Raw genomic sequence first — 17,468 nt, forward strand, 5'->3', positions numbered from 1 at the left:
GGGGCGTGTGGCTGTGGTGTCGGGCGTTTGGCTGTGGTGTCGGGCGTGTGGCTGTGGTGTCCAGTGTGTGGACATGTGTCAGGCGTGTGGCTGTGGTGTCGGGCGTGTGGCTGTGGTGTCGGGCGTGTGCATGCGGGTGTGCTCCCACCTTGGCCTTGCGTAGCACGTGTCCTCTGCAGGGAGGGTTGCTGCTGGTGGGCTGGCGTGTCCTCAGCGCTGCGGCGCTGTTCACCGGCACGGAACCCTCGGTGTCACTCGTGTCACAGCTGGAGATGGGCGAGTTCTCCAGCGTCCGGTGCCGGAGCACGGGAGACTGTGGACAGAGAGCGAGTCTGTGTGAGGCATGGCTCCCAGGCCACTGACATTTTCGAGGCGGGAAAGTGGTTCGTTTGCAAGAAGACGTGGGTTTTGGAAGAAGGCACAGACGACACAATGACAACAGCAGCTAGCAGGTGTCCTGCCTAAGCCTCAGAGCCCCTCAGAGCTCACTGCACAGATGGGGCAACGGGAGCACGGAGCCCGGGCTGTGGTGAGCTGCTGGGCATGGCCCCAGGGGGCGACGGGAGGTTCAGTTCATGCGTGTGCACCGAGCAAGCCCTTCCGGCCATGTCCCACAGCTGCCCGTCGCCCGCCTGTGCCTGGCTCCCTCCATCTCAAAGAGCTTTTTCCTGGTCAGCTGTCCCAGCAACACCCAGGCAGCACAGCCCCAGGGAAATGATCCATGAAAGCTCAGAGCATCAGCTCGAGGGAGAGGGTGCCCATGGACCCAGGACCCTGCTGCCAGCCTTGACCTACGTCCTTGCTTTACTTGGAAACATGTTCAAAATGCAATGTCAGTGGAGGTTGGGGGTGGGACATAGTGGCTAGCAAAGGGCCAGACTAAGAACAACGGTTATTAACCTGTACCATTAGCCACCCTATGTCGGCACCCAACAGTGTCAGCTGCCTACCTATCCGCCTGTATCTATGTGCGCCGCTGCTGCCAGGTGCCGAGTTGGCTCCGACTCACAGTGACCCCTGCACAACAGGAGACCCTGCTCGGTCCTGCGCCAGCCTCCCACGCTTGAGCCCATCCCTGCAGCCCCTGGGCCTCCCCTTGTTCACTGAGCCTCTGCTTTACCAAGCAGGACGTCCTTCTCCAGGGACCGGTCCTTTCTATCTTGATATGGTCACCATCATCATCATCATCCACACCTGTGTCATCCAGACACGCACCTCGCTCACCACACCTCCATATGCACCTTCCACATTGACAGCAAATTCAACAGGCGTGCGTCACACTCATCGCCACAAAGGACTGCTCACGCCCGTCCTGACATGCAATGCTGTCAGTGATGGGATACATCCATACATCTACAGGCAAGACCAGCTGTGGCAGTGCAGTGCACGTGTCAACGTGGCTGGGCAGCTGGATGCCGTATTCCCCGTGATGAGACTGGTCATCAACTCCATGGTGGAATCTACTGGAGCAGCTGAGGGAATGCCTCAGGGATGTGGTCTGCTTCCCGTAGATAAGGAGAAGCCTTGGGGAATGGTCTCTAGCTTATGGCACACTTGGACCCTGTGTGTAGCTGAGTCATTGTTCAGCAGCTTGTCACGGTCTGCCGACCTTGGGACTTTCATGGACTTGAATTAATGACCTGTCATGTGATTTGGTAACATCAGGACTGTGCCTTTTCACTTGTCAACCTTGGGCTTGTCCGTCTCAGCAGCCAGCAGCTGTCTGAGTGAAGAAAGCCTGCAGCTTCAGTGGGCCGGGAGCAGGAGGCAGAGCTGGACCCCAAGGTTGAGGGGCTTTCATCCAGCCCCTAGAGCCTGGCACTTTGAACTTGGACTTAAAGCCTCCAAACTGTAAGAGAATAAACTCCTGTTTGTTCAAGATCCCATTGGTGATGTATCTTCTGTTGGAGCAGCACCAGGGAACCAGGACACCGGGTAGTACAACTATCCTTCAATTATCGCACCAACCAAAGCCAAAGACAAGGATATTGAAGATTTTGACCAACTTCTGCAGGCCAGACTTGATCAAATAAGAAACCAAGATGCACTGATAATCACCGTGGCCGGAATGTGCAAGATGGAAACAGAGGCGCACTGGTAGTTGGAAAACGTGGCCTTGGTGGTAGGAGCCATGCTGGAAGTCGCAGGAAGGAATCTGCAAAACCAATGACTTACTCCTTGGAAATACCTCTTTTCAAAATATAAACTGTGACTATACAAATGGATCTGGCCAGTTGGAGTACACAGGGACCAGATCAACTACCTCTGTGGAAAGAGGCGGTGGAAACACTCAGTATCTTCAGGCAAAACAAGGACAGGAGCTGCCTGCGGAACAGACCATCAACTGCTCATACGCAAGTTCAAGTTGAAGCAGAAGACAATTAAAACAAGTCCATGAGAGCCAAAATATGACCTTGAGTATATCCCACCTGAATTTAGAGACCATCTGAAGAATAGATTTGATGCAATGAACACCCAAGACCAAAGACCAGACAAGTTGAGGGATGACATCAAGAACATCATACATGAAGAAAGGAAACGGTCGTTAAAAAGACAAGAAAGGAGGAGAACAAAATGGATGTCAGAAGAGACCCTGGAACTTGCTCTCAAATGTAAAGTAGCTAAAGCCAATGGAAGAAATGGTGACGTAAAAGAGCTGAACTGAAGATTTCAAAGAGCAGCTCGAGCAGACAAAGCCAACTGTTATAATGAAATGTGCAAAGACCTGGAGTCTGAAAACCAAAAGGGAAGAACACACTTGGCATTTCTCAAGCTGAAAGAACTGAGGAAAAATTCAAGCCTCGAGTTGCAATATCGAAAGATTCTGTGGGCAAAACATTGACTGACGCAGGAAGCATCAAAAGAAGATGGAAGGAATACACAGTCACTGTGTGAAAAAGAATTGGTCGACATTCAACCATTTGAGGAGGTAGCATGTGATCAAGAACGAAGTCCAAGCTGCACTGAAGGCACTGGCAAGAAACAAGGCTCCAGGAACTGACGGAAAACCCACTGAGATGTTTCAACGAATGGACGCTGTGCTGGAGGGGCTCGTTTGTCTTTGCAAAGAAGTAAAGACAGCCATGGGGCCGACCTCCTGGAAGAGACGCATGTACGTGCCCGCTCCAAAGAAAGGGAATCCCACATAATGCGGAAATTATCAAACAATATCATTAATAACACATGCAAGCAAAATCTTGCTGAAGATAATTCAAGATCGGTTGTAGAAGTACATCCACAGGAAACTGCTGAAATGCAGGCTAGATTCAGAAGAGGAGGCGGAGTGAGGGACTTCACTGCTGATGTCAGATGGATGTTGGCTCAAAGCAGAGAATACCAGAAAGAGGTTTACTTGTGTCTTATGGACTATGCAAAAGCATTCTATTGTGTGGATCATAACAAATTATGGATAACATTAAGAAGATTGGGAATTCCAGAACACTGAATTATACTCATAAGGAACTTGTACATAGACCAGGAGGTTGTAGTTTGAACAGAACAAGGGGACACTGCATGGTAAAAATCAAGAAGGGAGTGCGTCAGGGTTGTATCCTTTCTCCACACTTATTCAATCTGTATGCTGAGCAAATAATCTGAGAAGCTGGACTATATGAAGATGAACGTGGTATCGGGATTGGAGGAAGACTCTTTAACAACCTGCGAAACACTGACGACAAAACCTTGCTTGCTGAAAGTGAAGAGGACTTAAATACTAACTGACAGAGATCCAAAGCTGCAGTCTTCAGTATGGATTGCATCTCAATATAAAGAAAAATCCTCACAACTGGACCAATGAGCAACATCATGATAAACAGGAAAGAATGAAGTTGTCATGGATTTCTTTTTATTTGGATCCACAATCAATGCCCATGGAAGTAGCAGTCAAGAAATCAAATGACATATTGCATTGGGTAAATCTGCTGCAAAAAGACATCTTTAAATTGTTAAAGAGCAAAGATGTCACTTTGAAGACTAAACTGTGTTTAAGCCAAGCCATGCTATTTTCAGGTGCCTCATACGCAGTGTGAAAGCAGGACAAGGAATAAGGAAGACCGAGAAGAACCGATGCGTCTGGGTTATGGTGCGGGGAAGGAATACTGCATACGCCGTGGAACACGGAGGAACGGGCAAATTTGTCTTCGAAGAAGTCCAGCCAGAATGCCCTAGAAGTAAGGATGGTGTGACTGTCTCAGTCCTTCCACATGTTACCAGAGGGACCATTCCCTGGAGAAGGATGTCATGTTTGGTACAGTGGAGGATCAGTGAACAAAGGGAAGGCCCTCAATGAGATGGAGGGACACAGTGGTTGTGATGATGGGTTCAAGTGTAGCAATGACTGTGAGATGGTGCAGGAGCAGACGGTGTTTCATCCCATTGTACAGGGTTGCTGTGAGGTGGAGACGACTCAACGGCACCTAACAACATCTACCTGGTCCCGCTCACCTCTCTGTGTGCATTTCTATCTGTGTCCAAGCCCATGGCTCCACCATGCAGACTGACCCATCTCCCTCACAATCTGGGTTGTAATCAACCATGTGACCTACGTCCATAGCAACTCTACCATCTACATGGACCCCACCCCCCTCATGATCTGGGCTGTAACCGTGTGACCTCGTCCACAGCAGCTCTATGATCTACATTGACCCCATCTCCCCATGATCTGGGCTGTAACCGTGTGACCTCTGTCCACAGCAGCTCTATGATCTAGAACAATCCCATCCCCCTCATGACCTGCATCTGTAAGAGCCGTACCATCCATGGAGCCCACGGGCCGCACCGACAAGTCAACCTTCAGCTGTAACCGTGTGACCTACGTCCGCATCAGTTCTACCACCTACACTGACCCCATCTCCGTCATCATCTGCATCTGTAAGAGCCGTACCATCCATGGAGCCCACGGGCCACACCGACAAGTCAATGTTCGGTTGTAACTGGAAGGTTGGCAGCTCAAACGCACCCACAGGTGCTGCAGAAGAGAGGCGTGGAGACCGCTCTGAGAACCAGCCTCTGAGAACCCTGTGGAGAGCAGCTCGACGCCCCATGTGGGTCGGCACAGGTCGGAGTCACCTCCACAGCAACTGGATTGCTCTGTTCTGGTTTACGTGCATCAATATGTATGTGCGTGTATATGTCAGTAGTCATATATGTGTGTGCATGTATACACACACGCACTTGGTGAATGACTGGGTGAACACATAGCATTCCCATGCACAACCCCTCGCAGGAGGCATCATCCTTTCACATATGTGTGTATATATGAATATGCATGTGTGTGTATATGTGTATATAGTTGTATACGTGTGTGTAGATATATGTGTATATGGCTGTCTATGTGTGTGTACATACATACGTATATAGTTGTATAGGTGCACGCGTGTATGTGTATATATTTGTGTATGTGCATGTATGCACATGTGTATATAGTTGTATAGGTGCTTGTATGTATGTGTATGTAGTTGTATATGCGTATGTACGTATATGTCTTTATAGCTGTGTATGTGTGTACATAGCTGTATGTATGTATATGTGTATACAGTTATATATGAGTATGTATATGTGTACATAGCTATATGTGTATATGTATATCGGTGTATGTGCGTGTATGTATGTGTGTATATAGCTGTATGTGTGTGTATGTATATGTGTCTACAGTTGTATATATGCTTACGTATACACATACACACACGTGTTGAATGAGTGACTGAACCTGTGAATGAGTGAACACAGAGCAGGTACATCCGTGACCCCTTGCAGCAGGCTGCACCATGATCCTATCTTCCAAACGGAGACATTCAGGCTGAGGGAAGCCAAGTTCCCCATCTGATCTCAGAACTGCTCCCCTGAACTCCGTTGACAGCCCTGAGAGGCAGAGGTGGCGTGTGGTTGCGGACGGGGCTCCCTCCCTGCTGTGTAAGTGAGCTCTCTCTCTGGCACAGGGACAGGTGAGGGGTCACCAAGGTGGATGACAGACTGTAGCATGAGGAGGAAGGGGAGTTCTCCTAGGCTGAGGGGAGGCTATCAGAGGACTGGGGAACACGGGCAGGAGAAGAGCAGTGACGTGGTGACTGGTCTACCTGTGATACAGGAGTAGCAGGTTACTGAGGCCAGCATCCACCCAGCGCCACGGGGGCACAGCGGGTCACTGAGGCCGGTGTCCACCCAGCGCCACGGGGGGGACAGCGGGTCACTGAGGCCAGCGTCCACCCAGAGCCACAGGGGGACAGCAGGTTACTGAGGCCAGCATCCACCCAGCACCACGGGGGCACAGCGAGTGGGTGACGCCGGCATCCACCCAGCGCCACAGGGGGTATAGTGGGTCACTGAGGCCAGCATCCAACCATTGCCACAGGGGGAGAGCAGGTTACCGAGGCCGGCGTCCACCCAGCGCCACAGGGGGACAGCGGTTTGGAGCAAAGGCCATGGGATGCTAGTGTTTGAGAGCCCCAGACCCTCACTGGGGCAGTGGATGTAATACACCTGACACACAGCTGGCGAGGCCTGAGGGGGCAATTCTGTGAGCGGGAGGCCTGTGCTCCTGGGACTGAGAGGCAAGCCGCGTACGGTGATAACCGTGCCTGACAATGATGTCCACCTGCTGTGCTGGGCCATGAGGACAGGCATGGCCACGCGCCTTAGCAGCCCAGCGCTGGGGGCCACTCAGCACACGGAGGCCTCGTGTGCGAACCACGTGGTGCCCCCACGCGCGTCAGAGCAGACTCCACGGGGCTTCCCGTGGCCGTGACCTCACGGACGCAGATGCTTCTCCTCCGCAGCGCCACCGTGTGGACCTGAACCTCTCACCACATGAGGCACCCAGGGCCCTTCTGAAAGGTCACGGTCATCGCAGACCTAACAGAGCACGGCCCCACCTCACATTCGTGAGTCGGAACTGAATCACGGGGGCGGGGGTTCCTGCTGGTTTGGATCAAACAACAGTCCCCATGTCGCCCGATGACACAAAGCATAGAAAACAGACTCCACTTCTCCACCACCTTAAAGATGCCGGGAAGAAAGGAGAGCCTCATTCCAGAGGGTGGGGACGGGTGACACAGGATGGGAAAGGGGTGACCTGAGGACGTGGACAGTGGTGATTTGAGGATGGGGACATGGGTGAGGTGAGAATGGGGACATGGTGATCTGAGCATGGGGACACGGGTGACGCGAGGACAGGGACACGGGTGAGGTGAGGACGGGGACACAGGTGAGGTGAGGACAGGGACATGGGTGACACGAGGACGGGGACACAGATGAAGCGAGGAAGGGGACATGGGTGAGGTGAGAATGGGGACATGGTGAGAATGGGGACATGGTGATCTGAGCATGGGGACACGGGTGACATAAGGACAGGGACATGGGTGACGTGAGGATGGGGACACGGGTGAGATGAGGATGGGGACACAGGTGATCTGAGCATGGGGACACGGGTGACACGAGGACGGGGACATGGGTGATACAAAGACATGGATACAGGAGACACAAGGATGGGGGATACAGGTGATCTGAGGACACGCGTGATGTGAGGACAGGGACACAGGTGATCTGGGGATGGGGACATGGGTGACATGAGGACAGGGATATGGGTGACTTGAGGACGGGGACACGGGTGAGGTGAGGATGGGGACATGGTGATCTGAGCATGGGGACACGGGTGACATGAGGACGGGGACACGGGTGACGCGAGGACGGGGACATGGGTGATGCAAAGACACAGATACAGGAGACACAAGGATGGGGGATACGGGTGATCTGAGGACACGCGTGATGTGAGGAGGGGGACACAGGTGATCTGGGGATGGGGACATGGGTGACGTGAGGACAGGAACACGGGTGAGGTGAGGACGGGGACACGGGTGAGGTGAGGATGGGGACACAGGTGAGGTGAGAATGGGGACACAGGTGATCTGCGCATGGGGACACGGGTGATGCGAGGACAGGGACATGGATGACGCAAGGACAGGGACACAGGTGACGCGAGGACGGGGACATGGGTAACCTGAGGTTGGGGACATGCATGATCTAAGGACAGGGACACAGGTGCTGTGAGGATGGGGACACGGGTGATCTGAAGCCACACCTGGGGCATCTGTTGAGTTCAGCTAAGGGACAGGGACTAGGGCAGCCTTGGAAGTGCCTCGGGCTGCTCCTGGGAGCACGGGCCACCCCGCCCGGGACCGCGGCACCACAGGTAGGGAGCGGGGGAAGCGTACCTGTGGACTGGAGGTCCCCGACTTGGGCTCGATGGCCAGCCCCAGGGTGACGCCTCCAGCCAGCGCCTTCCTCAGGTTCCCCCTGAGCTCGGTCAGCTCTAGCTCCAGGTTGACGCGCTCGGCCTCCTTCTGCTTACAGTCCTCCTCCAGCTTCTTCAGCTTGTCCTCCAGGGCAGCCTGCGTCTTCCCGCCTGCCAGCCCAAGACACGGCAGCCCAGCTGCTGGCGAGACGCCTGTGGTCCTGGGAGCCCCCCACCCCAACTGCAGTCTGGGCCCCCGAGCCGCGGCCCGTCTACAGAGCCCAGCTGCTCTCGAAGGGCCAAAGCCCCTCCGCGGCCCCCGCCCTTCACTGCAGCCGCAAGACTGTGGGCCCTGGATTCTCACAAACTGCTCTGGTCAACGGTCCCCTTGGAAAACAAGGGCTTTAAAGAACCCAATTCCCAGTGGGCGCTGGCCTGGCGAGTCCACGTCTCCATCCTGTCCTCTCACCAGGTACACCTCGAGGGCCCTGGCGGCCCACGGTGCGCCCTCCACTAGCAACCTGAAGGTCGGTGGTTTGAACCCTCCCAGTGGCACCATGGAAGGGAGACCTGGTAACCTGCTCCTGAAACGATGAACCAAGGGCTCCCCGTGGGGCAGTCCCGCTCCACCAGTCGGGGCGCCATGCGTCGGACTCGACGTGCAGCAGCGAGCTTTTCAGCTACGTCTAGTGGTGGCAGCTTTGCGTGCACCATCTCACGCACCCCTGTGGCCCTTACTTCATCTGAAGCTGGTTACAGCAACATCGGTGCCAGCGAACGGAGGAGGAAGCCACGTCGGCCGTCCACGCACGCGGCCTGGCTCGCGCTGGTGCCTGCGAGTCTCTTTTTCGAGGCCAGAAGCACCTCCCCCTCCCGTGGCGTCACTGGCAATGACGCGGGAGGGAGGCCCGCTTCTGTCCCTTGGAACACAACCCTCTGCACCTTCCCTGCCTTGAGTCTGATCCCGCTCAGCACCGCAGGCTCGCATCACCCCTGCCTGCTGTCGTGGGGCCTCCCTGACCTCCAGCCCACGCCTCCCCCGTTGTTTAAGTCCAAGGGTGCACCTTCATCATCACCGGCAGAGTCCGGAAGACACAGCCATTCCTGGGGGCCCACTGTCCACCCAGGGCCCAGCCCTGCCGCCCGCACCTTCCCACCCCTCCCTGCCGCTCCCAGGTGAGCATAACCCATCAGGGCCAAGGCGCCCATCTCCAGGGCAGGTCAGGGCCGAGGGCCAGCTGGCAGGAATGGCCGAGCCAGGCCCAGGGCACTGCTCTGGCTGCGGACAGAGTTTCCCAACCACTGTGCCTTGACTCTGAGCTCCCCTTGGTGGGGAGGTGCCCCACTTACCTGGCTCTTCCCTGACCCCTTCTAAGACCCAGGCCCCCTCTCGTCTGCCCAGTCCCTTCTCAAAGGGGCTTCCACCCATCGGGGCCCTCATCTCTGTGCCTCCGAAGGTCCTCCCTTCCTGGGCTGCCCTGCTCAGCAACCTGCTGCCTCATCTCACCTGGTGACCAGAAACTCTGGAGAGCCACGCGCAGGGGACGGGTCAGCACCCGCGGTCGGTCGGACGGCTCCCCCAGCCCCAGCCTCCCTCGGTGGCCTCCCCACTCGCCCCATCGCAGACCCCCTGGGCTGGCCAGCGACCCCATCAGAGCCCCAGCAGCACCCTGTGGAGTGGCCTCACCCAACCGACAACCCCCGAGAGCTGCAGCTCCTTGGGGCAGAGCAGAGGAAACCTAGCTGCAGACCTGAGCCGGCGCCCAGTGCCCAGGCCGCCGCCCGCCCACCTGCGTTGGCGTCGATGGCGGCCCGCAGGTCCTTCCTCTCCTTGCGGAGCTGGGCCAGCCTGTTGCGGAGGGCCTCCTTCCTCTTCAGCAGCTCCTCCTCTTTGGTCTGCAGACGCTTGGCGTCCGCCTCCACCCGGTTCTTGCCGTATTTGTACTGGTCAGCGTCTTTCACACGAGACAAAACAGAGACGGAAGAAACAGGTTTAACCGAGCAGGTGAGAGGGTTTTCCCTGCCGACTCAGACAAACCACCGCAACGCTAGTTATATTGTGAATTCAACAAAAAAAAGAACAGGGCTGGAGTAGAAAAGTGCTCACTTCAAATCCCCCAAAATTCTCTGAATCAAAAGTGAACAAACTGAGCAAAGCAACCAGAGTGTGGACTCCGCTGCTTGAGGCGGCCCATCTCACGACGGCCAAACAGTGGGGACAACCCACGTGTCCACTGGCAGGTGATGGACACGCACAGGTGCCCCCTCGCTGAGGGGCAGGGCTGTGCGTCAGTACTGGTGGAACTCGTGGAGAACGTCACCAGCGTCAGGGGTGCTCCTGCAGACGCGGCTGGGCTGGCGACCGCCCGGCCAAGTGCATTCTCCTCACAATGCAACGAGGACGGACGCCACACCTCCTGCAGGCACTCTTTGAAGCGGCTCATCGCCTCTCTTCGGGAGGCTCTGGGATCGGAAGGCACCACCAAAATGGCTGCTTGTGCACAAGACGGGGAAGGTCGCCAGCATCAGTGGAAACGTATGCTTAGAAGCGGCTCCAACGGCAGACGTGCTGTGGTGCACGCCCTGTCACAGGAAAAGTCCGCACGGCGTCTCTGGACTTGAGTGGCTTCCTCTCCACGAGGCACCCTCCTGGCATCGGACCTGCCTGCGACGCCGTTGTCAACTGCTGTTCAGGCTCAGGAGCAGCCGTCGCCCAGCACCCAGATCCCGGCCGGCAGGGACAACCCCACGGTGAGTTTGTTGAGGGAACCAACGAGTGAGTGAAGAGGCAGCAGAGGCGTATCTGAAGCCTTGCTCGGAACCCAGCTCGTCACGAGACCTGCACCACATTACTTCCCTTGCCATATCTCAGTCTCCTCATCTACAAAATGTTGTTGTTGTTGTTATGTGCCGTCGAGTTGGACCCGACTCATAGTGACCCCTCCTTGGGTTTCCGAGGCAGTATCACTACGGAAGTAGATTGCCCCATCTTCCCTCCGAGGAGTGGCTGGTGGTTTTGAACCGCCAACCTTCTGCTTAGCAGTCAAGTGCTTTAGGCACTGCATCACTAGAGATAAACCACACCCACTGCCTGGAGTCCATTCTGACCCACAGCGCCCTTCACAGATTGATTGTGAAGATTTTCCTGCTCCGTCCTCCACAGGGCAATCAGCGGCTGACTGGACCGCGTCCTCCGCGGGGCGGTCGGCGGTGGATTTTCGGACACAGACTGCCAGGCCTTTGCTCCTCGTCTTGGTCTGGAGGCCCTGCTGGAACCATCTGGTGTCACGGCCACACACCAGCGTCCGCTGACGGGTGGTGGCTGCCCATGAGGTGCTTGGCTGGGACTCGAACCCAGGTCTCTCACACGGCAGACGGGGATCCTGCCCCGGACCAGCACTGCCCCTCAGATTGGTCATCAGGGGCTGTCGAGGGGACTCCGACTCACGGTGACCTCACGTGGTGCAGGGCAGGCCGGTGCCCCCTCAGGGCTTTCCTCAGCTTTTAGAGGCACGTCACCAGGTTTGTCTTCCCAGGAGCCTCTGGGGGGTTTGAACTGCCAGCCTTTCGGCTAGAGGGCGGGCGCTTGACGGTCTGCACCACCAGAGACTCCACTTCAAACGGAGACACGGGCTGACCTAAAGCATCTAACGCTATGGTGCCAGGGAGACAGCAGACACTCATGGTGGCCCTTACCCTCGCTGACTGCTCAGCACTGACCAAATCCCCTCACTGACCCCTCGCTGACCACTCAGCGTCGACCAACTGCCCTCACTGGCCCCTCAGAGTCGGACTGACTCCCCTCACCGGCCCCTCAGAGTCGGCCCCTCGGTGACCTCTCCGCGCTGACGGGGAGCCACTTGCAGCGTCCCTCCTAAGCGCTGAGTTTCCCGCCTGGTGCAGTGCACAGCCCTGTGGTCCCAACGACGCCCTGCACTTAGGACGGCAGGCCTGACCCATCTGTCCCCATCAACCTCCCCATCGCTAACAGGAAAGCACAACCCCGACTTTCTGGTTGGCAGCTGAGCGCTTTAACCATAGTGCCACCAGGGTTCCTCAAGGAACATCACGCAGGACAACACGAGGGACAGGGTGCTCTGAGCCACAGGCCCTGCAGGGGTAACCGCTCCTGGTACGTCCTCTGTCTCTGGTGCAGGGAAGGACGGCTGTCCCCCACCCCCTCACCCACAGCCTCCACAAGCACCGGGGGTCTGCATCCCCATCCGTCTCGGGGGTTCCTCCAGAGGAGCAAAACCAGCACAGCGTGTGTGTAAGTGTACGTCCAGGGCTGCGCCAAGGACCTGGCTCACAGTGCAGGGCTGGCACGTCCCACATCCAGGGGCAGGTGGCAGGCTGCAGGCTGCTCCTGACTCTGGCGGTCACGGACAACAGCCCACAAACTGGGGGTCAGACAGCTGCTGGCTCACGTCCCACGAACTGGGGGTCGGGGACTCAGACGCAGGCTGGGCAGAGGGTGAGCGCCACACACACACCGTGGAGGCCCGGGACCTCCACAGACGCTGCGGGCAGGCCACGCCCCCACGGAGCCGGACTGGCCCCCGCGTCAGTGCGTTAGGCGCGAGCACCCACTCCAGTGTCTGCTCACCGAGTCACAGCCTCGCCGGCCGGCACACAACCTCACTGCCACGCTGCCCAGTGAGGGGGCAGGGTCCGGAGAGCTCACGCGGCGTGACGGGATCACCAGGCGGATCAGGAACAGCCCTGCGTCTCCTGCCCCAAACCCAGGCCACCTGCACTGACAGCCGCCTTGAGGGTTACGTGTCTGTGACCCTGCTTGGGGCGGCGGTGGCTTCGTGTACAATGCTCATCTTCCGCGCAGAGACCCTGCTTCGAGTCCCGGCCAGCACACCTTGTGCACCGCTTCCCGCGGTCCGTCCGCGGAGGCCTGAGCGTGCCTGGGTTTCCTCAGGGCTCCCAGCTGAGACCAGGGAGAAGGGCTGGGCATCTCTGCCCCACCTCAGCCCCTGAAAAGCCAACGGTCATGACTGTCCGATCCTCAGGCCATCGTGGGATGGCGTGGCACCAGGCGGTGCCCTTGTGTGTGGGGTCGCGGGACTTGGGGAGCAACTGGGTGGCCACCACAGCCACCACCACCATCAGTTCTACAGCCAAGGGATGAGTTCTGTCTCCTTAGCTGCACGTTCACCACAACCGTTAGAAACCACCCCTTCTTCACTGAGGACGGAAGGGGGATGACGCAGAAAGGCCCTTCTCCACCGGCTCCGCGCCCGGTACCCTCCACCTCAGCCGATGAGGCGAGAGGCCGGCTCCTCCAGCCCCATCTGCAGATGCCCTGAAGGGGCAGCCGGGAGACCCCGGCCCACTTACTGGAAGACGTCCGCTTCACTCCAGCCGCCGAGTCGGCCCTCTTCTGCTGGCCGCTCAGGGCCTTCCCCTTCCCTGGGATCCCGTTCGATGCCACTGGGGGTTTTTTACCCTTGAGCTGCGGAAACAAACAGATGAGAAAATTAGAAACCAACCAAACCTGGGACAGCTCTTCAGTGTAAATTGTTTGGCGTCTGACTCTTTCAGGTAAAATCTCTCGTAGAAACAAGGGTCGAAGAAAAACGACTTGGCTTCCAACGTTACACCAGTGTGATTTTCTTGGCATCGCCAAGAAGGTTCTAGAAACAAGGTCAGGAGCACACGGCGGTGTCCAGAACGCCTTTAGCTGGAATGTTACAGAAATCACGGACCTCTCTTGTGAGAGCAGGAAGACTAATCAGGGACCTGGCCCTGGTGCTGGCGACCCAAGGCTGCTCGGAACAATCACCACCCGCCTGTGTCGCTGAGGGTCACTGGCTTCCATTCCTGGGGTAAGCGCTGCATGGGGTGGGGGACTGGACGGGCAGCTCTCTGCCCCGAGGGGACCCTGCTCTGTGGCTCGTGGACAGGGGGCTGGAGAAGCTGGTTCAGAGACTGGGAAGGAAATGCCGTGGAACCTCAGGTGCTCGCAACACCAAGCACAGCCCTGGTCTCTGGCTGCTGGAAACCAGTGGCGGCGGCACTCGGTGGAGCCACGGGGCATGAACTTCACCGTGGGATGAATTCAGCCTGACGGCCGAGCCTCAGCGGTTCTGTTTCCTGTTAAGCTGTATCCTCCTGCTGTCGGCCGGGGTGGGAGTGGGAAGGCAGAGCTAGCTTCAGATTCTGGCTCCACAGTCAGAAGGACCCAAAACTACTGCCCTGAGGAAAGTGTCAAGCCTTAAACCAAAACTATCCCATGAAGTCATCTTTAAACCCAAGCCAAACCACACCCACTGCCGTGGAGTCCATTCCGACCCACAGCGCCCCTAGAGGACAGAGTGGAACTGCCCACAGGGCCTCCAAGGCTGTGATCTTTACAGAAGCCGACTGACTGCCTCTTCTTTCTGCTGCAGAGCAGCGGCTGGTGGGTTTGAACGGCCGACCTTCTGGTTAGCAGTGAATGCTGTGCCCAGGGCTCCTGCTCTGAAGGCCTGAGACGGTGCCCTGCGCACCGCGTGCTCCACCCAAGTTACTGCTGCAATGAAAGGTGGGTAACCGCACACACAGCTGCCCTTGGCAGGGAGCACGCACCCTGTGGTCTCAACAGTGCTCATGGGGGTGCTCAGAGAAGACAGAAGGGGTAGATTCACCCCAGGCTCACCCCTGACGCCGCCATGGCTGGGCCCTGGCTCACGGAAGCCAGTCCTCCAGGGACAGGAGCTACACAGCTGTCCTTACAAATAAAAACATCCCCAAAGAAAACTGCAGACAAAACCCATGGGATTGTTGATGAAAACCACAGGCTGGGAAGTGCCACTTCCAGCCACTCTCCCTGGAAGTCAGGGGTTGTACTGGCGTTTGTTCTTCTCCTGATGAACAGGACAGCTTGTTGGCTGTCAACCCAAAATGGACGGAAACATGGCCAGTGGGTGCATTCATTGTGTGCGAGGACAATGTTCTTACCTGGGGTGCTCAGATGTTTCAGCGAAGCCTGGAAACAGCTCTGAGCATGAAAACATGGAACACAAATCGAGGGTGACGTGGAAATGTCGCTGTGGGGTGGAGTGACACCGGTGGTGTGGGGTGACAATGGGCGGCATGGGGTGTGGGATGACGGGTGGTGTGGGGAGTGGACAACAGGTGTTTATCATTCAGGGAGAATCCGAAATGCTGTATCATCTGGAGCCCTGGTGGCACAGTGGCTAAAGCACTCAGATGCCAACCAAAAAGGTCAACAGTTTGAACCTGCCAGCTGCTCCACAAGAGAAAGGTGAGGCAGTCGGCTTCCATAAAGATCGACAGCCTTGGAGACCCTGTGGGCAGTTCCACTCTGTCCTCTAGGGGCGCTGTGGGTCAGAATGGACTCCAGGCAGTGGGTGTGGTTTGGGCTTTGCTTCCGTGAAGACTGACAGCCTTGGAGACCCTGTGGGCAGTTCCACTCTGTCCTCTAGGGGCGCTGTCGGTCAGAATGGACTCCATGCAGTGGGGCATTTGGCTATTCACTAACTCCTGAGTTCTGGGGAGCAGGGCCACTTTCACACTCACTATGGAGTTCATTGGTGGCTCAATCAACCATCCTGTTTAAAGAACCAAATTCCTATTTAAAGAACCAAAAGCAACTCTTTGGGGTGGCTGTTCCTCATTTACATACAATGACCTGCATAGAATGACATCTGCATACAGTCAAGAGCCTTCAGTTGAGGAAGAAAAGTCTGAGAAGCTGTGCTGTCCCTGCCTCTTTAAAACCTCTGGCTTCCCTGGGGTGCTCCAGGAGATGCCCCGGAATTTCCCCAGGTTCCTGCTTTCCTTGGGAGCTCCAAGAGACGCCAGGGAGCTCTCCCCAGGGTTTGGACACCCCTCGCTCCATGCTAACCCAGTGGGGACAGCGTCCATAAATGGCATCCTAGTACAGAAAAACAAGCACTTCTCCCCGGACAAGTCCGTTAGGACGCTGGTGACTCTGTTATCAGTGCCAAGCTCTCCAACGTGATAGAACCTGTTACGACATGACAGAGCATTCCAGAACAAAATGCGGTACCTGGGAGCTGGGCCCGAGAGGCGCCCTCCCCAGAGAAGAGGTGTTAGTGAGAGACTGGGGGTTGGACAGACTGGGCGAGGCAGGACATTTGTAATGGTTAGAAGACAGTTTGTCAGCAGACGCCCGAGAGGCCCTCCTCTCAACGGGCGGGCAGCGTGCAAAGATTTTCGGAGACGGCAAGTTATCGTACAGGCCCAAGTTATCGTAAAGCGTCTCTTCTCCCGAGCTTCTGCTACGGGCAGCAGGAAGGCTGTCCTCAGGGTCCCACTGCAATACATAGAGCTGGGATGTTAGTTACACAGAGAGCACAGACCTCAAACATCGCCAAACCCCCACCCCCTGCTGCCGCCCGGTCGGCTCAGAGTCCTGCTGACCCCGCGTGCGACAGCCGACAGCTGCCCCTAAGGGCTCTCTTGACCGTCATCTGTAAGGAGCCTTGGTGGGGCAACGATCAAGTGCCTGGCTGGTGACAGGTTGGCAGTTCAAACCCACGCAGGGGCTCCATGGGGGACAGAGGTAGTGAGGACAGCCCAGGAAGCCGGTGGGGGGCTTCTGCTGTAGGAGGGCGGAATGGATTCAATGGCACACGGCATCGGCCGTGCCACCAACACCACCTGCCGTTACAGAAGCCGGTGGCCGGGCCTCTCTCCCGCGGCACTGCTGGCTGAGTTCGAACTACCAACCTCAGGTCGGCAGTTGACTGCAAACCGTGAGCCCCACCTGGGATGCTTACCATCCTCCCCTAAGTGTCACCAATGAAATACATGCAGAAAGGGCTGGAGTGGCTGACAAACCTCTCAGACACATTTCAAGTGTCACCGCTCATGGCATTTTTGTTTTGCTTTGTTTTTTAAAGCAGGGAAAAATATCGGTTTGACTTTTCCCCGTTGGAGAACCAGGAAGGACAGTGCTTTAGCAATCACCACGTGACAGAACATTCTAGAACGACATGCTGTACCTGGGAGCTAGCCTGAGACGCCCTCCCCGTGGATGAAGTGTCAGTGACCGACGGAGGGGAGGACAGGGTGGCTGTGGGAGCAATGCAGCGGCAGCCAGAAAGGAGAGCCCGAGACTGCAGGGCCCGTGAGCAGAGGGCAGAGCCCTGCGCCTCGGCAGGCGGCCCTCAGGCAGTGCCAGCGGTCACCTCAGCGCTTGGCGCTATCGATGCATTAGTCCTCACAGCAACTGTGGGAGTGGGAGTGGGTGAAGGTGCGG

At 56.7% G+C, this 17,468-nt stretch overlaps 1 protein-coding gene across 1 annotated transcript in view; it reads right to left on the bottom strand.

Moving 5' to 3' along the window:
• The window catches only part of AFAP1 (actin filament associated protein 1), a 140,538-nt gene that overhangs the window by 8,992 nt on the left and 114,078 nt on the right, over positions 1–17,468 (bottom strand). The window contains exons 12-16 of the mRNA XM_007956306.1: positions 16,254–16,520; positions 13,577–13,691; positions 10,018–10,182; positions 8,208–8,398; positions 149–313 (exon numbers count right to left, since the gene is read on the bottom strand). Of these exons, the coding sequence (XP_007954497.1) occupies positions 149–313; positions 8,208–8,398; positions 10,018–10,182; positions 13,577–13,691; positions 16,254–16,520 (903 nt within the window). The remainder of the gene's footprint in view (positions 1–148; positions 314–8,207; positions 8,399–10,017; positions 10,183–13,576; positions 13,692–16,253; positions 16,521–17,468) is intronic.

Source organism: Orycteropus afer, unplaced genomic scaffold, assembly GCF_000298275.1.
Source record: "Orycteropus afer afer isolate SDZICR_OR568_19922 unplaced genomic scaffold, OryAfe1.0 scaffold00605, whole genome shotgun sequence".
Classification (NCBI taxonomy): domain Eukaryota; kingdom Metazoa; phylum Chordata; class Mammalia; order Tubulidentata; family Orycteropodidae; genus Orycteropus; species Orycteropus afer.